The following is a 25,033-nucleotide window of genomic DNA, read 5'->3' as shown; positions in this document are numbered from 1 at the left end:
TTAATTTTAATAATTATTAAATTAAATTTAAATAATTCTCTTTTATAAAATTTTTATAATTAAAAAATTTATCCCATTTAACGTTATACCTATTTTACCTATAAACAACTTATCGATTTCTAGATAATAATAGTCATAATATTAAAAGTAATTTAATAGATAATTCTACACCCAATTTACTTAAATTTACAAACATTAGTACTTAGGATTTATTACTTGTTTGAAAAAATAAATATGCAAAATGATAAATGAATATGTTGGAATTTTTTTTTTTAAATTTGATTTTTATAAGGACATTTCCGAGTCTAAGTCGATTAATCAGCGTGTAATGTCAGATCAAAACGCAGTGTACGAACGATTTTGTACATGGATCTCACGTAAGCCATCAGTTATACTAAAACAATTTTTAAATAGTCACAATTCAACACCATAAATCAGCAATACCGCGTTATTGAACACCCCCCTTTAGCACGGCGGCAAATGAAGAATGATTTTATTACATCACCTAACTTTATTTTACAAATAATTAAACCTTAAAGAAGTGTGAACACTATTTCGTGAGAAGCATAACTCTAAGTACACGCCACCCCACACGATAAAGTCACGCAAAAACGGGTCTTTGTTGACATCACGAAACAAATAAGAAGCTTTTAGGAATTAAGAACATATATGTGTTTTCTAAACAACCTATATTACATGTTTGTAGAGAAAATTATTAACATTAAAGTGTTTATTTGCAGATGCAATTGAGCTTGTCATGCTACAATAAATTTTTAAAAAAAATGAGAATGGTACAGCCACATCATATGAAATTGTGTCTGTACCCATGGCACGAAAACCATATCGCCCGCACTCTCCTAAGGTATGTAAAAATTTAAGCAAGCCATGTACTTTCTACCCTCACGTGCCCGGCCAGGAATGTAAATATTTGATTAAAAATTTCCTAAATTAATGTTCATTCATAAATATACAATTTAAAGAGATATTTGGAGATTTCATTTTTGGAGATTTTTCTCTTGGGTATAGTTAGTCGCAAATATAATACAAGTTTTAATTATTTTTTAAATTTGTTACCTAAACTAAATATTTAAGTAAAAATGTCCTAAATTAATGTACATTCATAAATATACAATTTAAAGAGATATTTGGAGACGTAAAAGTTACATGCGAACACGTTTTTTGTAGACTGATATGACCAGCAGCTAACATACAATCCAGCAGCCTTTAACAAACGACTCGCTTTCATTTTTGGAGATTTTTCTCTTGGGTATAGTAAGTCGCAAATATAATACAAGTTTTTATTTCTTTTAAAATTTGTTACCTAAACTAAAACTAAACTACATATTTAATTAAAAATATCCTAAATCATGTACATTCATAAATATACAATTTAAAGAGATATTTGGAGACGTAAAAGTTACATGCGAACACGTTTTTTGTAGACTGATGTGCCCAGCAGCTGACATACAATCCAGCAGCCTTTAACAAACCACTCGCTTTCATTTTTGGAGATTTTTCTCTTGGGTATAGTTAGTCGCAAATATAATACAAGTTTTTATTTCTTTTAAAATTTCTTACCTAAACTAAAACTAAACTACATATTTAATTAAAAATATCCTAAATCATGTACATTCATAAATATACAATTTAAAGAGATATTTGGAGACGTAAAAGTTACATGCGAACACGTTTTTTGTAGACTGATATGCCCAGCAGCTGACATACAATCCAGCAGCCTTTAACAAACGACTCGCTTTCATTTTTGGAGATTTTCTATTGGGTATAGTTAGTCGCAAATATAATGCACATTTTTATTTCTTTTAAAATTTGCTACCTAAACTAAAACAATGATAATAATGAAGTTTTTTTATTTTTTATTTAAAGAAATGCTAAATTAGAGAGCGGGTAATTATACGCCACTGGACTGTAACATCGCTGACTGACCGAGCATGTAAAACTTTTGAATTTCTTCGAGCCCTGATCTATAAAGCATTTATTTATTTAACCCAATACATTATTGTTCGTCACACAGTTCACAGCCGTTATTAATTTAATATCAATAATTTTCGACAAATATAGTCAAACAACTTCACAACACTCATTATTATTAACCATACATATAGTTATTTACTTCAGGGTAGTGGTACTCATTACATTTCCTGGTACAAACGAGAACAGAAGGGGCGGGCACACACTTTACTGATATAATCAAATATCAAAAATGAGTAATCGTGAATGAATGTAAAAAGAATGTTACTTATTTAATAATAACTTTTTTTTTTATCATTCCATTAAAATCTGTTGCCTTCCAATACACATTATATAAAAGCAATGCATTAGGATAAGTTCTGAGATTTTATATAACTTTTAACTATTATTGTTGTATGTTATTTTGATACCGAAAAGGTACCATTTTGTTACTGAAGTGTAAATCTATTTTATTACTTATGTTTTATTTTATACCAGAAAAAAATTTAAATTTTAAAACGACTGCTTATAGAACTGTTTACTCAAAATAGAATAAATTTTACTTCTAAGCATTAGTTTTTAACAAAGAAAGGAGTATCATTACGCTTCTGGAGTAACAAAGATTTGACAGAGAATGTAAGTAAAAGATTATGTAACTAAATTATGTCAGTGAAATTTTAAAAGTATATATAGTATTTAATTTAAGAAATATACGAATACTAAGTTTGGTTATACATATAAATTAGTAAAAATGCCTTTTTTTTCTTTAAGTGTAAAAAAAAATTTTTATTAAATATTTAATCATTATACAATTTTATTTCGCACTGAACTTTCTCAAATGCTGTGAATACAGAAGAAAAAAAACTCGAATTGTGTCACAATATCACTGAAAGTTTTAATTCATTGATTTTTTTCCCCTGCCAAGTCTAAGCTGACAAAAATCTAGCACTATAAGTTTACAAAGCATAGCAATTAAAATATATCCTAAAATTTTTACGTTCTGCAGTATATTAAAAAATTTATATATTGAAGAAACAAAAGAGCGGATTCAAAAAATTACAAAACACAATTTATAACAGAAAATTTGACATTTATGTGACAAAAAATTCTTATTCTCCCCCACAGATATTGATACAGATTAGCGGTAAAATACAAAATGGACGCTGTGTATTTCTTCTAATATTTCGCATATTAAAACTTACAAATGGATATTAAAAACATTTTTCAGGTTGAACCAACCTTGGATTGAATTACTTTTAAGTTATTCATATCGAATTAAACGACATTAAAATAAAGAGCTTCATTTTATTTACCTTCAAGGGATACAATTATAAAAAGAAAAAAACGTAGAAATTTTGCTGAATGATCTAAATTCTCCGCTAACTCAAGAGGAGGAATATTTGTCATACAGTTTATTTAAGAATACACCAGAATTGATTTTTCGAGTTCACCTGATGGTAGCGTCGCATGCAGGTAATCACCAAAAGTTCAGAACCCCCTTTTTCCCAGCTAATTTCAAAACAGGCGAGGAACTGTAATTGCCCGTGCCCCCATTAGCCCCACTTACTATTCACCAATCCCTGATTCAGCACTCTTTAAAGCGCAAAAAAAGTCGATAATGAGATTTTCATAGTATCACGCAAGCCGGTTTAGAGATTAATTATGAAAGAAAAAATGCAAATTATACGCTCTTTTACAAGTTTTACTAATACCATAAAAAGAAGTAACATTTGATTTACACCGGGATTTTTTATACTAAATTTTAATATCTAATTTTTTTTCTCCCTGAAAATAATAATGAACAAATTTTAAAGATGTTCTTCCTAGCTTTTTCGCTAAGAAAAATATAAAAGCTCTTGTTTGAGTGTCTTACTTAAACAGAAACTTTACATACACTATATTCCCGAAAAAGTACTGCCTAGATTTTAAAATAGATATCTGAGATATTTAAAAAAAAATAAATAAATAAATAAAAATAAAAAAAGATATTAACGATGTTTAAGACCGAAAGTGGAGAAAAATTAAAACAGTTGGGAGCCATCAATTTTTTCGATTCAATGAATTTTATCCTCACTCACGCAGCAACTTTGACGATTTTTTTTCCTTCAACATCGTTTTTAGTGATGCCAACCAAGGCTAGTTATGTTTCCAGTAAAATAATAATAATAACAATTTGAAAGTTAAAAGATACATTCCACTATGTTGAGTTGGAAAGAAAAAAAAAAACGCGATCATTATAAATTTGTCTAATTTGATAGCATCTATACAACATGGAATTACACTCACGTCCATAATTTAAGGATAATACCATTTCCAGCAAATAGAAGTTCAGAAACAAGCAAACGTGACTGATTCATAAAACCCATTTATTAAACAAAAGATAAAGAACAAAAAAGATGGCGCATCTGTGACACAGCAATCACAAAAACTATGATTTTCGCTTCCTAGAGCAATTATAAAAGAAATATTTCATATAGAAAACTTAATATTACATGGTTGGTACGATGGCAAATACATTGTGTCTCAAATACGATGAAATATAGTCCGTACAAAGCTCAGGCACGCTGAGTATAACATTATCGAGCTGATCTTGGGGGAGATTACTCCACTCGGCAAGAAATGCTCTCTGAAGTTAAGGCACACATGTAGAAGGTAGTTGACGAATTGCAAATCTCTGCCAAGCATGTCCCACAAATGTTCTATCGGATTCAAGTTAGATGAGAATGCTGGCCATTCCATCCTCAGATTGAGGGCATTCGTCTATGTTGTTTGCTCCGTGTAACTGGCGTGGTCATCCATAAACTTAAATTCTGCGTCATGGTCACCCCTAAACAAACGAACATGTTGCTCCAAAATGATATCTCGCTAAATTTGGCCTGTCATGGTTCCGATTTGAGTATGCAGATATGTTCTGGAGCCCAATATAATTCTACCCCAAATGAGATAGCATGCAACACCATAACGGTTACGTTCAATGATGCTGTTCTATGTGGTAATGCTTTCCATATGAAAGTCTGACCTGAATTAGACTGCAAGCTAAACCTAGATTCGTCGGAAAACATCACACAATCCTATTGTGACGATATTCACTAAGAGTGTTCTCTACTCCGGGCTAATCGATGGCAACAGTTAGTTGCTGTGAACGGAACACATCTGACGGACCAGCGAGCATATAGACCAAAATGTCTCAAACTTCTGGGCGCGTTTTGCATTGAAACTGTATTACCCTTGACTCCAGATAGCTGACAAAGCAGGTCGGATGTTGTGCTCCGTCTGCTTCTTCTGGCAATTACTGTAAAATATCTGTCTTTATTCGGCGTTGTAACTCGGGTGCGACCAGTACTGTAACGTCTACTGACATTTCTATTATTTTGGAATCGTTGCTTAAGCCTAGAGATGACACTTTAAGCAATTCCAAGTTCCTTGAATACTACCATCTGAGTACGCCCATATTCTAGACGGCAGATAATTCTACCACGTAAAAATCCACATGTGTCCTATGTGTCATAAGTATTCGGTTGTGGGTCTGGACGGCTTACAGAACACTTGTGATTAATTTTACTTCTTAGCCACCATTCTTTATATACCCCTCTCTCGGCATTGTGTCATACTATAGGGGCAATCTGGTGGCTTCCTCTAATTTGCATATTAATCTGTGTGATAATTCGAATGTTAAAATTTTTAGTTTAGAGTTCAATTTCCGTGTGATTCTGAATCATCCTTAATTTATGGACATGAGTGTAAAAAAAGATTCGTGGCAAAAATAGTAATATATATATATATATATATAAATATAGAACCNCTGTCAAATATACATGTAAATTCCATAATCTATTCCACAATATTGAACGTCTAAGTTTAACCTTATTAAAACGGTATTTAATTTCAACAAGAAGTCTACTCACATACGTAAACAATATTTATTAAAATCTCGCAGAATACCACGGCGAAAAAACTCCCAAGGTTTTTTGATAATAATACTTATACAATAGTTTTATTGTGTTGAGACGAATAATATTTATAAGAATTATCTTATATATTCCTTTTTTTTTTAAAGAATAAGATTGAAAAACTTTAAATATTAAGGTATTTAGAACAAACCCAAGGGTAAAAGGGTAATAAAACATCAAGCTGTCAAAGGGATTATTTATAATTTAGTCAATTGCTGGAATTGATGTAGCTATCAGCCAGAAAACTTTAAATACTACAGAATTTATCGTAACTCATCATAGGGACGCAGAAAATTCTAGGGAATGCGAATTAAAGCTCACCTCGCAAATCGTTCTTTATCCTGCATATTATCTTCATCCATTCTAGTATATTTGGGCCCTTGGCCTTCTTCTTCATCAGAGCTGTAATAATGAGAAGAAAATTAGCCAAATTATTAAATGAATCAATTTAATGAGGAAGCTAACTGTTTATCAAATTTTCATTTAAAAAAATATTAAAATTATTGAAAATAAAATCACGGAAAATTCATCAAAAAGGAAAAAAAAAAAATCTAATACAGTATAGAAAAAGGGGGTGTTCAAAAGGATTCTCACAATTTTCGAACTTTTTGTAAAACATAGTTAGGACAAATTGCAACGTTTTTATCTGAATAATCAGAATAACAACATGAGTTAATATTTAAAATTAACTACCAAAATAATTTTCCAATGTAATTTTTTTTTAAATTTTTAAATAATTAGCGCAAGTTAAATACCACAACATACAGATATTCAATGTGATTTGCTGCTATTTACGGGAAATTCTGAAAACGTGAAAAGTATTCTCATTGGAAACAATACTAAGGAACAGATTGATGTTTCAAAAGTGACTTTAAAAAAAAGGCCAATTTTTAAAAAGAGCAGTTCCTATATTTGCTCTAACCTTTCAAAAAAATTTAACTTTTTTATAATTATTCAAATGTATGAAATTTAATTGTTTTTAGAAAAAGTCCGAAAGTATACTTCTAATTTCAATTAAGCAAATATAAGGAATCAAATAACGAAAATCTAAAATAAACTGATTTATCTATTGTTGATTGTTAGAAAAATTACATAATATTTTACATTCCAAAAAATTTTCTAGACCATTTAAATGCATTTTTATCAATATTTCATACAGAAATGCACATTTTAATCTGCATGAAAATAAATTTTCCAACCCTTCGCGACTCTCAGCCATTAAAGTTTTTTTTCTTCCTGTATATGTATATGGCAGTGGTACGTCGATCTCAGCCATCAAAAAAAATTTTTCCGCAGCCACCATATCAAAGAACCATACTTATCTTAAAAATAATTTAAGAATATCAATACTGTTATTTAAATCGATAAGTTTTAGAAATGCATTCAGAGTGATTCAATAACGGCAATTATAAACTCGAGAAAACACATCAGAAGGATTGAGAATTGCATAGCAACCCTTATGCAGAAATGACATCGTTCGCTGCTAAAGATTCTTTTCTAAGATGTTTTAAAAATTCTGTTCTTTAAAGATTCTTTTCCTCTGCATTTTAAGCGATACTTTTATTGAACTAAATTATTATATTTTTACCAAGAAGCATGCCAACAATATATAAACTTAATGCCAACAACCGCAAAAGGTAGATTCTTAGATAACAAGCTGTAATATTAATCAGACGGTATAGAAAGATTTATTTCAAGGAACATTGTTTAGAACAAAACAAACGGTCCATATAAGTAGCTCTGAGTTTTGTAAAAGGCCTTCTTATTAAAAGGGTCATTTTTTTGAGATTTCGATTTCTGCGAAGGGCACTTAAACGAATCTAAGTTCTTCCTATATTGACACGAGACCACCGTCTTCTCAGTAAATGACAAAAAGTTACAAAAATCAGATGATCTAGATTTTAACTAGTGTCATACAAAATATTTTAAAACGGCAATGTCCCATAAAAAAGTCCATAATGTCATGTGATGTACTTTGAAAAGTTATCATTGCCCTACAATAAATCCGAAGAATAAAATAAAATAAAAAATTTCACAGAAGGATAAACTTTCAATAAAAAGGCCAAAGAAAACTTTTGTCCATAATGTTGCGAAAATGAACCACGAAGGGGAAATATGACACCAAACAATAGAAATGTAGCTGCTGTTTTGAGCATCAACAGATTATTGCACGCAAAGCTTTATTCTTTAGAAATACATACTACATACAATGAATTATACAGCTTCAGACACGGTATGACTAAGCAGAGGATTTGACAAGTCTGTTTTAGAATTATTTCTTTTCCTTTTTGTGCGGAAACTATGTGTTTATTGATGAGTATGTCATTTGTAGTTGACTAAATTTGTTTAGTATTTTTTTTTTAACAAAATGGCTTTTGACTATTTCCCTTTAGTAAAATGTCATGAGAAAAATAGCTCGATTCCATTTTATTTCTACAATCTTTGAGACTTGAAGAATTTATTTACGTGTAGTCATATTTCTGAGACTAATTACAAAAACAATCTCTAATTCATAAAACAAAGTTAAGGTGTCCAAAACCACAAAAAGAATGCAGATACCGAGAAATTGAAGCATATTTTTTGCTTAGTGATAATAATATTAACTTAAAATGAGGTTTACATAAGGTTTCGATACGATAGTTTCAATATATCATCCACATATCATTAAAATACGAAAAATATCTGAAATATTCCAAAACTTTTTAACTTTTCGTATTTGTATAATGTTGACTTTCAGCACTAAAATGCCATTTGTCGATTGCACACGTATTGCTTTACTTTTACTCTCATACTCTATTATTCTATAATCAAACTCTGTTACTCTAGAGTCAAACTCTTTTACTCTAGAACAGGGTTTGGTTTATCAAACTATTTGGGGTGGGGACCACATATTATTGACGAAAATTTTGTGGGATTGCGCAAATCCAACACATGCATAAATGTGAATTGTCAGTTTGCTTGTACTAGTCCAATTCAGGTCATTGACTTTAAAATACAGAGCAATGCGAAAATTTTAAATAAGTAACTAACTTAAACTATAATACAAGAATAAAAAAGTGTCGGCACGTTTTCGCTTTTTGTCTCTTGTCCTATCTTTATCTATTTCCAGATACATTGTGTAAAAATATTCGGTAATTGTAAAACTATTATATGTTAAAAAGAAATATTGAAATCGCTACAATTTTTGGTGACTCTTGTTCCAGATTTCGCAGATCGGGATCCACAGTTTAATAAACTCTGCTCTGAGTATAATTATGTTATATACTCGCCAGCTGTCAATACTCAGGCGCCAATGGCGATATGGTGCATGGAATTTTCACGCCTTACTTTAGAATTAAGTGAAGAATCTTATTAAATGTATTTCTTTACACACAAAACTAAAGCGGAAACTCCTATAAATGTCAAAGATACAAATAAAGTATATAATAAATTGACCCATTACTTCCAGAAACTAAATAAAAAAATTTGACTGGGAAATCAAAAGTATTCATTAAAGTTTTAAAAAGTAATATATTTTTCCTCCAAATAGCTATATACAGATGCATTGCCCTGGAGATCTTTCCCATATAACGATGGAAAGATCGAGAAAATCGGTTACCACGTTCGCATCTCCCCATGAATCTATTGGATAATTTATATTATATTTCTTTTGTGTCTCACTTCTATATCTTTTCTCTCTTTCTTTCTCGTCCCTTGTTTTCCGATTTTTACCTTCTTTTTCTCAGCCTTTACAAATTCAAGATTGCCTAGAGTTCAGCAGTAAACCACCAACTCTGCTACCACACTAAAATATATATTAAAAAAAAAAAATTCTCGGCAACGACTACAATTTTTTTGATCCGGAAAAAAAAAAAAAAAAAAAAAACTTGGCTACCTTTCGAGAAAATGAAATAACGGAGAAAGTAGGAGAATTCTATTGATAACGGACAGGTAAAAGAATCGAAGGAAACAAATCGAGAGGCTATTTTTTCGATCACCAGAAGTGGATGTTAAGCCATTTATATATATTTTTGTTCAACATAGCAAAAGAAATATATATAGGAAAATGATAATATAGGTAATTTTCAACAACTACCATTGTACACACTAGTATGTTGCTTTCGAAATTTTTATCACTCGTATATGGCAGCTGCACATAAATATTTTAAGCTCCGAATATTGAATTTAATATGTTCTGTAGGGGAGAGTGGGGTCAATTGTAACAGGGTGCGATTGTAACAGCGCAAAAATTTCGAGTGTTGGGTTCTAGATTTGGTTCCTAGGTGGCGCACAAGGTGTATTTAATAAATCTACATGTACACCCCTGATGGCAACTATTTTTATGTACTTTTGAAAGAGTTACATCACAAAAGATATTTTCACGCCATGCAAGTACTTTTTTTGGTATTAGAATATTATATTGTAACAAAGTAATTTTGTTTAAGCAAATAAAAATTAGTAACCGAATATGTAAGTGGACATTTTAATTTACATTTCAATAAAAAAAAGATTAGTTTTGCTAATTAACTAGCATTGTTTTTAACAAATGAAGCTGAAATGGCGTCTTGGGGACAATTGTAACAATAAGTAAAGGGACGATTGTAACAGCTGAAAATAAATAATCTTATGTTTACAAACCAATGCTTAACTCTTTAAGAACCACCAATAGTTTGCATTATTTTATTTGCATTATTTTATTTGTCACCTTTCACAGCATAAATTAAAATTTTTAACCCCTTAAAGTTAAAAGTTTAACCCTTTAGGTTTCTGCTCATTATTATTTTTACTCCTAAAATATCACTACTATTTTGATCAATATAAGAATATATCACAACTATGATAATATGTATAATTAACTATGTTTTAGTTGAATTTATGAATGTTATAATTGACCCCGTAAGTGGGGACAATTGTAACAACTGCACGACTGTCAAAAATTGTTAATAACTAATATAATAATATTTAAAATCAGGTATTTATTTTTTTTCTAGTAGAGGATAGTCTACTTTACTCGTCTGTCAATTAATACTAATAATATATTGGATTTTTTGTTAGTTAAAAATAGTTAAGTAAAAAATGTTACAATTGACCCCACTCTCCCCTACTTATTTATGATAATTAGATCCCAAATTTTGATAACATTAAAAATTCCTAAAAATGATCTTAAAATAAATAAAACTTTCTTAGACAAAACTTACAACATTTAATAGGACTTGCAGGGCTGTGGTAGCCCAGCGGTTGAAAATCAGACTCGGGTTCGGAAAGGCCGAATTTTGATCCGCGAAGAACATATAATCCATAGAAAAAACACGTTTTTAATCTATCATTAATTTATAAGGGAACAGGGCATTGTATAATTTCATAAAGCGAGTGTGTAAAAAATCAAACTATTAATAAGCTGTATTTACTTAGGAAAGACGATAAAAAGCCAATTGATATAGGATGAAATCGATTTTTGCCGATTTGGCTAAAAATGTTCCTGTCGCCCGGTATAGTTTCTGGAAAATTGTCGCCTACTCTACAGTATCTAGCAAGGATATTTAATTGGCAAAAACCAAGTAGAAAATCGACTTTCTACATTAAGTCAGCTACGTATTGCAGGACGGACAAATCTAATCATTTTTAGATTGATCCTTTAATAATACATAAAAAACTAAAATAAAAGCATATTGCCAATATTTCCGTAAAAAGATTATGCTCCTATATTGTATCTGTTTAACCTTTCAGGTGAAACAAATGACAATTATTAATTTTATAGATAAATGCACTTATAATTGAAAACTTCGGTGGTAAAAAGTGATAACCCACAACTTATAAAAACCTCATTTGCTTTTAGTAAATAATCGCGTTCACAAGTGAATCCATTCAAGTAACATTTAAAAACAGCTTGGCAACAAATGTTAGCAATTCTTCATCAAAAATTAAGAAAAAAGTTGTATTAGTTCGAGTGGATGAAATTGCTAATAAAACAGAACGTTAAGCTCAAGTGAAATACTGTAAAAAACAATCCAGAGATATAACTATTTTTCATCTGTCTTTAATTTATAAGAGAACAATGCATTGCATGATTAGATAAACCGAGTGTGTAAATAATCAAACTATAAGCTGTATTTACTTAGGAAAGACGATAAAAAGTCTATTGATTCAGGATGAAATCGATTCTTGCCGATTCGGCTAAACATGTTCCTCTCGCCCGATATAGTTTCTGGAAAATTGTAGCCTACTCTATGATATCTAGCAAGGATATTTAATTGGTATAAACCAAGCAGAAAATCGACTTTCTACATTAAGTCACGTATTGCATGACGAGCAGATCTAATCATTTTTAGATTGATCCTTACATAATACATAAAAAAAACTAAAATAAATGCATATAGCTAATATTTCCTTAAAAAGATGTTCTTATATCGTGTGTCTATTTAACAACATAAACGACAATTAATAAACAAACGACAATTAATAATTTCATATATAAATACAATATAGCATTGAAGACATCAGAGGGTAAAAAGTGATAACTCACAGCTTATGGAAGTTTCACTTCCCTTAAATTAATAATCATATTCACAAGAGAGTGATTCCATTCAAGTAACATTTAACAATAGCTTGCCTAGACCTAATTTTAAGACGAATATTAATAAAACGACATGATGAAAAAATTTCCTTCTTCATTTAATTCACAACATATTTTCACAATTAATAAAGTTTAGATCCCTACACATTTTTAAAATAACTAATACTCTTTCATTAATTAACATGTTCACAATTGCTAAAGAAATTTATTCATTAAACCTCAGGATTCCACCAAAATAAGGCCGATCATTTAGGGTTCCACTGCTGGAAAACATTGGGAACCGCTGTCCTAGAGCTTTTGATGGACTTATAAACTTCGGAAATATATTTTTTACATTGTGTATACAAAAAGAAAATTTCAAAAATATATATATACATAGAAATTGTAAAATTCATGGAACCTCTTAAGCGACTATAAGAAATAAAAAACGTTAAGTATGTTTTTGTCAGCACGTCAATTAATTATTTATCTAAAAACGTAAATAAAAACAGAAAAGTTACATCCAATCCTTTTTTTAGTATTATTTTAATATTTATCCTTTATCCTCTTACCTGTTCTGGTCAGATGAAATATATCATGAAATTCAAAATATTTATCTTTATAAACATGATTTAAGCCAATTGGCAAAAAAAATGACGAAGAATCGTAACACCGTAGGGTCAACGATGCTATAAAGCAAGCTTGACACTATTTAAACAGTCTCATAGCTATTCGCTTTCAATGCGTTTAACAGCCAAAATTTATTACTTAAAGTAAACGTGAGTATTTTTAAAAGGAGTTACTTGAAATTCTTCAGTTGACTTCCTACGACAATGTTTTTCTGTTGAAAACCTCTTCCGCAGTACGAAAATTATTTATTTATTTTTTTCATTTCAGACAGGTATTTAAAATGCCAACAGCAAATTTATGACTTGACGCTGATTAACTGCATTTGCATTATTATTAGCGCTAAACTAATCTAATGAAAAGTGTAACAAAACTGGTCTATAAATAAAAACTTGTTCTCTTGTTTCCTTTTATAAATTTCACCGAATATGTTTCAAACTTTTAGAACTTAAATTTAAAAAAAAAAAAGAGTACCAGTATTAAAGAAGAGTACTATAGTATTTATGCCTATCTTGACTAAAATTCATCAGTATTGATCTAATCAGCGAGTTAAGAGAACTCGAATTGCGAAGGGATCTAAAAGGTGCAACGAGAGCAGCTCGGAGGCACACTAATTTTAAATTTATTTAATTCAATTTATTTATTTTAAAAAAGTTTTTTAGTATTTTTGTGAGTGCTTTGAAGATAAATTAATCAAAATTCGCTGAATTAATCGAAATTCATTGAACTAATCACAAATCATTGAATATAGTTCAATGCGCTTTTTTTTCCAAAAATAAATTAATAGACTAAGTTTATCCAATATTGATATAGATAACCTTTATCAAAATAGAAACAACACAAATTTTACTTATTTTTAATAATTAATTCAATCAATAATCTTAATCATTCATTGAGCTATCCTGTAACATAAATATTTCAATACCTTTTATATTTTCAACGTTTTATATAATAGTAAAACAGGTAAAGCACAAAAAAAAAAAAAATCTAAATTATTTATTTATATATATTTTTGTTTTCCATGATTTTTTTTATGAAAAAAGGATTCAGAAGTCAGTGTATATTTGACGGCCCCCAAATTAGTACTTTACCCAGGGCTTTAACCGCTTTTAATCAGTGCCTGAGTATATTTTAAGGTTTTATTTTATTAAAAAAATAGTTCATAATGGTTGTGAAGATTAAAAAAAATATTTTAGGGAAATTAAAAAAAAATTACATTTTGTGTTTTTGAGGAATCAACTTCTTTACCTCCCCAATAAAAATGAGAAATTTTTAAAATAAAAACTGAATATAAAGATACACAGCACATTATGGACACGTAGAAGAAATATTCATTCGCAAAATTTCAATAGAGTTTTCTTAATATCCTCAATTCCTTCAATTTACAACCGAATTACTTAAAAATTTAAGAGCATGTAGCTTTCATTGCACGTCCTATTTTTATAGTATTTGATTAATTAAATTATAAACCCTGACTTTTATACCATTTTTTGGTCAATATATTGTTAACTAGATTTTTTTAGCCTACGTGAAAAGGAAAAAGACATCAATAATATAAATCAGTGAATAAGATAAAAATTGAAGTAATAAAGTCAGCTATTCTTTTCCGAGAAGAGTCATACATAAATATTATACACACGTTTAGTTTCGTAAAGTTTAATTTTTTTGACTACTAAAATTTTGTTCAAAACATATATAAAAAGAAAACTTAACAGGTATTTACTTTTAATTTATATGCAATTTGATTCAATTTACTTTTAATTGACGCAACTTACTTGGAAATAACTATTTCTTTTAGGGATTCACAGCATCGCTTACCCTTAATTTAATTGAAATGAACATCAGAACTTAATTATGATCGATATCGAATAGAAAGCATTGACAAAACTTTCAATTAATATATTGTTACTGGTAATCATATTTTCACTCTAAAATGACAGTGATTTGTAACATTGTATTTTTTTTTTCCAACGTATTTTTTTAAGGAAAGATTTCCATTAATTTTAAAAATCGAAACAAGCCTTTTGTAATTATTAATAAACAAACATAACAAGCATTTTGTAATTATTAATAATTATCACAAACCATTGTATTTATTACAAGCAATTATTAATAATTTTAAAAACCGAAATCCCCAAAATATAAATAAATGTTTGAAAAATTATTTCCATACCTAAAAATATAAACTAAACATTGGAAGAATGAGTTCATCTACATAGTATAAAAAAGAGTTTTTTTTAAAAAAAAAAAAATTAATCTCAACATGCTTATTGAGTGTTTTATTTAGACTCTAGCTATACACCTGTTCTCCGAAGGGGATGAAAAAATTAAACTGTTAATAAATCAGTACTGAACATCACAACACTACGAAATCATGCACAAAACACAAAGACAGACTAACACAGCAAATAAAGCTAAATTACGTCCAATTTTTTTTTATTCAGATTATTTTTTGTCATTGCCGGTGGCTTTACGTTATCAGATTAAGCAAAACACGTTTTTAGTAGCTCATCCATCCATCTCGATCCTCCTTTATCATCCATTTTTAGTAATTCATCTATCTCAAGGCTAATCCAATTCATGATGGTCAAAATTTACCACAATTAAGGGATTGTCACTGGTACTTATCAATTTCGGTACTAAATATACCAAATATACTAATTTTACCTACATTATGTTCGATATTGATTGAAATTTCCAACAACTAGCATAATACTAAAATTACTTAAGCACCACTGGAATCAATAAAAATAGGGCAATTTTTATTTTCCTCCTGAAGGAATTAGTACCATTTTGTTTTTCAATACATAGCTTATATTTTTTTCAATTAGTACCTACTGCCAAATTTAATTAAACATCATTGGCTTCATTAATAGCATCACAATTCTTTACGCTTAACCTAAACGAATTGCAACCAATTCCATTAATTTCTCTTTCCAGTATATAGCTTACAGTTTTGTTTAAATTAGTATCTATTACCAAAACTAAGCGTCATTGGCTTCAATAATAGTAAGCATTTTTTTTAAACTTTTTTCTCAAACTAATAAGTACAATTTCTCCACTAATTTTGTTATTTAGTACTAAGATTTTTTTTTAAAATTTCAGTTATATAACCAAAATTAATTAAGCATCATAGACATCAATAATAGTAGGGCGATTTACTACGCTTCTCCAAAATGAATTAGTATCATTTCTCCATTAATTTCTCTCTAAAGTACGTAGCTTAGTTTTTATTCCAATTAGTAATCCGCTCGCCTCCCAATGAGGTGACCCCGGTTCGAATCCCAGCGATGGCTGGTCGACTCGCACCGACCACAGAGCTGATGTAAAATATCCTCAGTAGTAGACGGATCATGGGTCTCCTTGCTGTCAGGCTAGTCGTGGGAGGTTTTTGTGGTTTTCTTCGACATGTAACGCAAATGAGGATTAGTTCCATCAAAAAGTCCTCTACGAAGGCAAATTTCTCCCAATACTTGATCCAGGAGTTCTATGGTTTTCTGGAATTGATTCAAAATTACAAGGCTACAGAGTTGCACATTGGTAGTCGTAAACTCAAATTTGAATTGGCTGTTCAACGAGGGTTATAAAAAAAATTTAAAAAAAATAAGTAACTTTCACCAAAGTTAATCAAACAATGTCGGCATTAATATTAGTATGGAGATTTTTTACCTTTCTATTAAATGATTTGGTACAATTTCTTCATTAATTTGACCTTTCAATATATAATTTATTTTCTTTTTTTTTTTTTTTTTTTTTTTTTTTTTTTTTTTTTTTTAAGTTTTACTTTAAATACCGTTGATTTTAAATTATTTAGTTTCATTGCAATACGTCTTTAAGGCATAATTATATATACATAAAAAAAAACATGTTGTTTTAAACTACTTAAACACTTATTTGGTGACGTAGTTCGCTTATGCTACCTTCGTTCATGTTGATCATTGAGTTAATCTGGCATAACGAATTATAAATAATTAAATATCTAAGGACGTGCAATAAACACCTGTTTTGAATAATGAGAGCTATAAGCAAGCAAACATCACTGACGCTATCCTTAAAATCTTTTCAAGTTTCCTTAATATTAATGGCGGTAGCGGTAAACCAATGAGAAAATTCCATTTTTTTAAAAATGTCTCTTCTAAACGACCTACTAAAGTTTATGAGCGATATTTAGGATCAGGGGCTAAAATTTTCCGTTTTATCCACTGTCAAAAATTCAGGACGATAAACGATTCTGAAGTTATGAGAGACACTCGCACAAACTTTTAATTTAATTATTATACATGCATTTAAATAATGTGACAATCAAAATCATTCTAAATTACATTGGATTTTCTTATTTTTGCTGACAAGGCTTACGTAAGACAGTAAATTCTCTTTATTTTCTAAACTTTCTTTAAAAGCAAAATGAAAAACGTAAGAGAATTGCTGGTGGAAAAATTTCAAAATGTTGAATAAAAGTTTAATTCGGGGAAGGAAGAAATTGGGAAAAAAATTTTTTCAGGAGTTTCAGGAGTCAAGAGTTTTGAACATAAAAGATTCCTTAAAATTATTTGCCATAAAATTATATAAAATTAAAACGATAACTGCGTTTAATGCAAAATTACATATTTTTATCTGAATTTAATCCCAAAACTAAATTGCTACAGCAAGTGTCAAAGTTAAAACAAAATCCGTGGGATGCGTTGCAATTTTTTTACGTAAGCATGGTAGGGGGTTTGTGGTTTCCATATTTTTGCTGACAAAAGGTAGAGGTGTCCAAAATTGCCTAAAATATGCCTACGTAATATTTGAACGAACCCTGTTAAAGCATAAATTTCGCCACCAATTTAAATATTTAAGAAAAATTTAAAATCTACGACTTTAAGTCTTAAGAAGACAGCAGGTCTGCGATAAAGATTATTCATGTATCTAAGCTAGGGCGGAAATATTCTAAAACTAAAACGGAAAAAAAATTACTGATAAACGTTGCATTTTATTCCTAATGACAAAAACAATCTACAGATATTCTTGTGAGTGACAAAAAGTATAGCTTTGTTAAGAATTTTAGACAGGCGACGTCATTCTAACGCAACTTATCACTGAAAACTTGAAGCACGAGGTTGCAAAATGTGCATGTAAATCAATAATTTTGTAACACTTAAAAGTTCCAAAAATTCTAATTCATAAGAACCATTTTAGTAACAATCAAAATGAACAAAAATAGATCAAATCACACTGAAAAATAAAATTCGGAATAGAAAGACAGGTCATAGCTTTTGCGATCAAAAATTGCTTTTTTAGTCTAATATCTTTAAGAAAAAGAAACTTTACCTCGGAAAAAAAATATATATATAAAAACAAGAAAGAAACGAGAAAAAAAAATAGAATGATTGAGCAGCTGTTTCTTTCTTTTTGACAGAGGAAACAGATGAATAAGTGTCTACTTCCATATCCAAACGAAACTAGTTCCGAAAAAAAAAGATATTTGATACAGGCATGACACTGGAATAAGAAAATGGGATGGAATGGAGTAAAGAACACTTTGTATCGAATCCACTCTCTACGCACGAACCAAAGCATGCATTCAGTCGAGATATAAACACGCACATATTTGTCAACAGTGAATTTGATGGAAATATTAAACAAATATATATAAACACTAAAACCATTGATAAAACAAGATTTAAAATGTGCACTGATTGAGAGAAGATAGATGAGATAATATTCACATAAAGGAGCACCGGCAGATGTCAAAAAGTTAAATGAAAAGCGGACGCATCAACGAACGGGGGGAAGTGACACTGATAAGAAACCTGTATTTAAGCAATAACACATTTTTTTTTGCGATTAATTAATTAGTTCCATTTCCGGTGCGAAAGTTCGTTCTTATACTAAGCATATAGACTAAGTCATTATACATTTATACAATAACTATGTTAAGTTATTATACATTTACACAACATCTAGGCTAAGTTGGTATACATTTGTACAATATCCAAGCTAAGACGATATACATTTGTTAATGTAGCTTTTTCTTCCCTTTTCATACAGTAAACCTTCTTAAAAACAACGGCTCTTATCTGTGTGATTTAATAACCGTAAACCATTTCAATAAAATGAATAAAAATTCGTTAATGTATAAAGCTATCTATTTTTTTTTTAATTTTTGTAATGGGATACAAATTAAAACTATTATTAAACTTATTTTTAACTAAAATTATTAGGTTTATTTTAAGCAATTATACTTTTAAACTAACCCATTTAAATTTTATTTATTTAATATGAGCAAGTCATTTCAAAGCACAAATACACGTTTTAACAATCGCGACAGTTTTACGATTTTCACTACTAATTATAATCACTGCTTTCACAGATGAATGATAATTTAAATTCTTAGCTTCAATAAACATGTTTTTATGAAATTTTCATTTGGTCTCGCCACTTGAGGATCAATCAGCAACAGTATATAAATAGAGGGAAAAAAATTACGTTTTGCAACACTACACTTCACTAAAAAACAGCAAAAAACAAAGCAGTCTCACGCCACACTAAACAATTTTAAAAATAAAATTTAAAAAAAAAAAATATGAAAACGCAAATGCCATTTATTTTTGCTTCTATAGACAGATGAAGATCTACCTTGAATTTTTCAAACGTCTAACCAAGTACAATAAAAGACGGGTAGATATAATTGCTCAAGGGAAATGGTTAATAACAGAAACAAAATGGTGGTTCATAAGATAACAGGGACATAAGTAGTGGTAAATATAATGATTGGCTGGCTGCTATAGAAGCAATGCCGATTCATTAGAGGGTTTTTGGAAAGGCAGTAGAGCGTAGAAAGGGCCGTTTGCCCCCAGCAAGCAGGGTCAGGCGGAACTGGTGAGGAGGCCGTCACGCACGCTTCCTTTGTGAATGAGAGACAATGGGCTAAAACAGAACTGGTTTCAAAGATTCGCTATAGTCCCAAGGATGGGGGATGATTTAAATCCAAGTTAATCACTCCTAAGCATCATTTCTTTCTGGACAATAAAGAGTCATCACACAACAAAAAATATTTCTTGAGCATAGTTTAAATAACAGAGCAAAACTTAAATATTTTTTTACTTAGTTATTTATTATAAATCACTTTATTACTTCATTATAAATTACTTTACTTAAAATCATATTATTTTAAATTAATTAATTTTATTTTTTAAAATTTTAGAGTTTAAGACTATAAATGTTCAAGTCTGTACCCTTGAAATTTTGAAAGCAACCCAGTAGATATGCGAACTCCTGGATCAAACATTGGGCTTTCTGATTGAACTAACCCGCATTTGCGTTATATGGAAAGGAAAATCACGAAAACTTGAACACGGTTAGCCCGATGGTGAAAGGATTCCGTCTACTACCCAGGATATTTTACGTCAGTACTGTATTCAGCGCGAGCTGTGGGCAGAATTCGCATCGACCAGCCACGACTGGGATTGGAACCTGGCCAACGAGGCTGAAATAGATCATCGTTGTTATAAAAACGTGTAGAAGCAACATCATTTAAAACAACAAATTCAATTTTTAATTGGAATCGTATAAACCTTTCAACCTCTAGTAGTAGTACTCAGCAACACACCAACTGATGAATAGTCTTAAATTTCTTTTTAGGTTAGAGAATGATTGTTTTGTCTTTAAAAATGACCGATCTAAATCTAAATTTTCACAGTTTTTCGTGTTAATTTACTAATAAACTGCTAATAAATTCCCATTTAAAACTTAATAACAAAAGCAATATATATANTATATATATATATAGTAAAAAAATCTTTTAATATTGAAGCTTGTTTTATTTAATTACGGAAAAAAATGACAATATCATTTCATCAGAAAATGGCAATTCGTTTAATTAGGAAGTTAGAATGGAAAAACAATGGAAATTCAAAATAAATAATTTTAGGTGTGAAAGGATTTAGGACAGACGTTTAGGCGCTGCAAGTTCGACCATTTTATAGTTATTAGCGTAGAATAGAACAGCATCGAAAAGAAATATTTATAAAGAATTCGAAAAGGGGAGGGGGAAAAACATAATTACACCCATAGAACATAAAATAATAGAGGTAGATAACTTTTAATTTCTGGTATTTAAAATATTTTCAACAAAAAAAAACTATATCAGATATTAAATGATATAATATAAAGAAACAATTAAGGCTTAATGAATCGGAGGAAGGAATTATTCAATATAGAAGAAACAACCTTAAACCTAACGATGTTTCAGAATAAGTTTAATAATAATACTACCAAAAACAATCTCGATGAAGTTATATCACGGCATTCATTTCTAACCCCTGTTTCAAACAGCGAAACAAAAATTCTATATAAACTCTGAAAACAAAGAACAATGGCGTGCATTGATTCTCTTCTCCAACAAGACTAAATTGAAGCAGTCGTTGGAACATTGAAATATTGTTATCTGTTATATTTCATTATAAGGTAGAATAGTTGAAAGGAAATGTACATAATACCAAAAAAAAAAAAGCCTAGTATAATTTCTCCCATAGAGAATAGAATAATATAACAAAATTGTATCATATTAAACAATATAATACGAAGAAACAATTAAGGCTCGGGGGAGGAGATTATTGGTATTTCAATTTCGAAGCAACAGCTCTAAACCAAACGATAATACTACCAGAAACAACCTCGATGAAGTTCTATCAAGACATTCATTTCTAACCCCAGTTTCAAAGAGAGAAACGAAAATACTATATAAACTCGGAAAACAAGGACAAAGAATAACAAAGGCGAACATTGATTCTCTTCTCCAACAAGGCCAAAATTGAAGCAGGCGCTAGAACATTGGAAAAGTGTAATCTGTTAAGGTTCACGCAAAAGATTCTTTGCTACTTCGTTTATTATTTTCACTTGCCGGATAGGAGAAAGAGAGGATCGTGTAGGTCCGGTTTGATGCTGCAGCTGCCACCAATCGATCTCGGAATAGATGGATGAGCCATAATTGAGAGTAATGGTGCAGGCAGGTGAAGCTTTCTCTTTCTACAGATCCTCATCAGTACCGGATCTCGAAGCTTAGTCCCCTCCATGCCCCCATCGACAGTTAGCTCACGACTAGAAGAATGGATATGCTTCTCTTCGATGGCTACCCGACAGAATGAGCCAATTAATTGTTTATTTGAAAACAGCGCTGGTGCCAGGTCGTTTATTATAGGCCTCATAAACACGCGGAGCGAATAAATACGTGCAGAGACAATCAAAGGTACGAAAGGGTTTAAAATAACAAGAATTTTACACAGTTTGCAACAACTTGGTTTGAGAAGTAATGCGGCGGCAATTTATTATGATTTGAATGGTCATTAAAATCCGTTCTGGACTGAAACGTGAATTAATTAGGAAAGAGAGAAATGTTTGAATATAATGATTACGGCTCATTTTAGTGCCGATCGAGTAGAGGCGTGATTTAAATCTTAAATGTAGATTTAACATAGGTTTCTAACAATGTTTTAAAATAAACGTTTGGTAATTAGATGAAACGTTAAAGTGCATTTAACTCTTCTGTCGAAATTGAAAATTTTTTAAATGAGAAATCTTTGCATCGTTACAGTAAACTGTCATGATGAATATAATACATGAATTTTGGATTTATTTTTTAACAAGTTTAACTTTATTCCTAAAATAATAACTTCTTAATCATGCAAACTTAAAAAACAGAAATACAAGCAATTGTTTAACCGCAAAATAATTTGTAGAATAAATAAAACGTAATCATTGAAATGAACTCTCAAATTATTTTTACGATATTTAGATTTCACTAACGTTGACAGTTAGTTAAATTGGCATAAAAATTCACAATTAAGGTAAATCAATCTTGAAAAATTGATAATTATTGTTGATTTACGTCGCACTAGAGCTGCACAATGGGCTATTGGCGACGGTCTGGGAAACATCCCTGAGGATGATCCGAAGGCATGCCATCACAATTTTGATCCTCTGCAGAGGGGATGGCACCCCCGCTTCGGTAGCCCAACGACCTGCGCGCGAAGTCGAGCACTTTACGGGAGCACAGTTTAACGAGGACCAATACCGCACACCCTCAGTCCCTACGCAGACTGATCCAAGTGGGTCACCCACCCGCACACTGACCGCAGCCAGTGATGCTTGACTTCGGTGATCTGATGAGAACCGTGTCTTAACGATCAGTCCACTGCGGGACAAATTGATAATTAAATTAAATGCTACTGAGAAAGGTAGGACATAAACTAATCAAGATGTATTAGCAGTAAAAAAGCACTTATGTTATGAGTTAAAGAGTTTTTTTATTTTCCCGTTAAGAATTTATAAGTTTTTTGATTTTCGTCCCACCTCCCCCCACCCACATAAAAAGCACAATAAGCACTATGTCATAATTCTAAAAATAACATATTCATCCAGTCGGGAAAGGAACCATAACAGAAAAAAAAATTAAAAAAATATTTTTAAAAAAAAACAAACATTCAACATGAAAATTTTTACATTTGTGATAAAAAGATAAACAGATATATATATCAACTTTTTCCTTACTTCATGTTTTTTTTTTTTTTTTTTTTTAAATAATAATAGATAAAATCATTGTTTATAACATGCAGCGTAAGCCTACTAATACCCTGGTATAAAAAACTTTCCAAAACGGCAGGGGGCGCTGCAGATTAATACTGTATTAATGCAGAAAATCTGCAGATTTTTCATATTAGTTTTCATTTTATATTTAAAAAACAATTAAATAAAAAAAGATTAAATAGCTGTTACTCCTTTTTATCTTGAAGCTTACTTCTAAAAAGAATTAAAAATTTGAATTGAGAAAATAACGGAAAGAACAAAAAGTAGTTTTTTTTTTCTTCTTCTGTGACTTGATTACTTGATTACAAGATTACTTGTTACTTGATACAGATTTATTCAATTTTTTTTAAAATATTATTCTATAAAATTCAACATAAATAATATAAAGTTTTTATGCATTCGAACTTTATGTTTGCAAATTTTGCTACATGTAAGTTAAATTAAGTTGAATTTTTACAATAATAATCTCCGTCCAACAGCGTTGAGGTCACCGACAAATTCGCATTCACGAAACTAATGTTGCAGATTCACTACGTTAATTCAGCTACCGGGCTGATTCCTAACATTGTCCAACCTACAAAAATCAGAAATTCAACAATGAGAAGAAAAAAAGCATTAAAAAAAAACTTTCAGAAATTTTTTTTTTTGAAAAAGAAATTTATTCCTGAGTCAATAATATTCTCCTGTCTCCCTTTAAAATAAAAAATCACACATTTACACACAAAAAAATGGAATATTTCAGTTTGCTATGAAGCCTGAATTTCATTCATAACTATAATAAAGCCATTTTTTTTCCTTAGGGCGGCAATTTCTTTTCGTCCTTTCAAACAATACACTGCATCCACATAACAAACACTGTAAATACAGGATGTCAGCATAAAAAAAAGTTTATTAGCCACCTAACAAAGATTCCGCATATTCCGAGACGAGGAATTACTTTAAAATACGAATATTCTATAGGCATTATACATGTTCATTTACTCTCAAAAATGGTATTCGCGAACAAAAGAATCCTTTGCTAACAATGGCAACAATATTTTTCTTTGTTCGGCAAATAAAGTGTTGCATATTGTTATATCTCCACGATCACAAGGTCTAATTTGGGATTTATCAGTGAACACGCAGCTATTTAATAAAAATAGAATAAAGAACATTAATAAAAGGAAAACAATACTAATTATAAGATAAGAACGATAACGAATATTAAGTCATAACCATAAGAGATGACAAATCAACAATGCGATTTAAGACTTTCACATATAGTAAATTTAATGACTAAAAACATTGTGTGGGTAAAACTAATAAATGTCAAAATTATGAAGTCATTTATTTCAATATGTAGATTTAGAATTCTATCGAAACAAATAAATCTTATAGACAGTAGTTTCAA

The 25,033-nt window shown here is 30.1% G+C and overlaps 1 protein-coding gene across 17 annotated transcripts in view; it reads right to left on the bottom strand.

The window, feature by feature from the left end:
* Window positions 1–25,033, bottom strand: part of LOC107452304 (Aryl hydrocarbon receptor nuclear translocator homolog tgo) — a 112,492-nt gene that overhangs the window by 54,701 nt on the left and 32,758 nt on the right. For 11 of the 17 annotated variants that reach the window (XM_071178558.1, XM_071178555.1, XM_043043119.2 and 8 more), the window contains one exon: window positions 6,240–6,320. The exons of the other annotated variants lie outside the window; for them this stretch is intronic. In XM_071178558.1, coding sequence (XP_071034659.1) covers window positions 6,240–6,320 — 81 coding nt within the window. The remainder of the gene's footprint in view (window positions 1–6,239; window positions 6,321–25,033) is intronic. 17 annotated transcript variants of the gene reach the window in all.

The sequence above is a fragment of the Parasteatoda tepidariorum genome, chromosome 3 (assembly GCF_043381705.1).
Source record: "Parasteatoda tepidariorum isolate YZ-2023 chromosome 3, CAS_Ptep_4.0, whole genome shotgun sequence".
Classification (NCBI taxonomy): Eukaryota; Metazoa; Arthropoda; class Arachnida; order Araneae; family Theridiidae; genus Parasteatoda; species Parasteatoda tepidariorum.
Note: the sequence above shows the minus strand (reverse complement) of the source record. Positions and strands in the feature narration are given on the sequence as shown.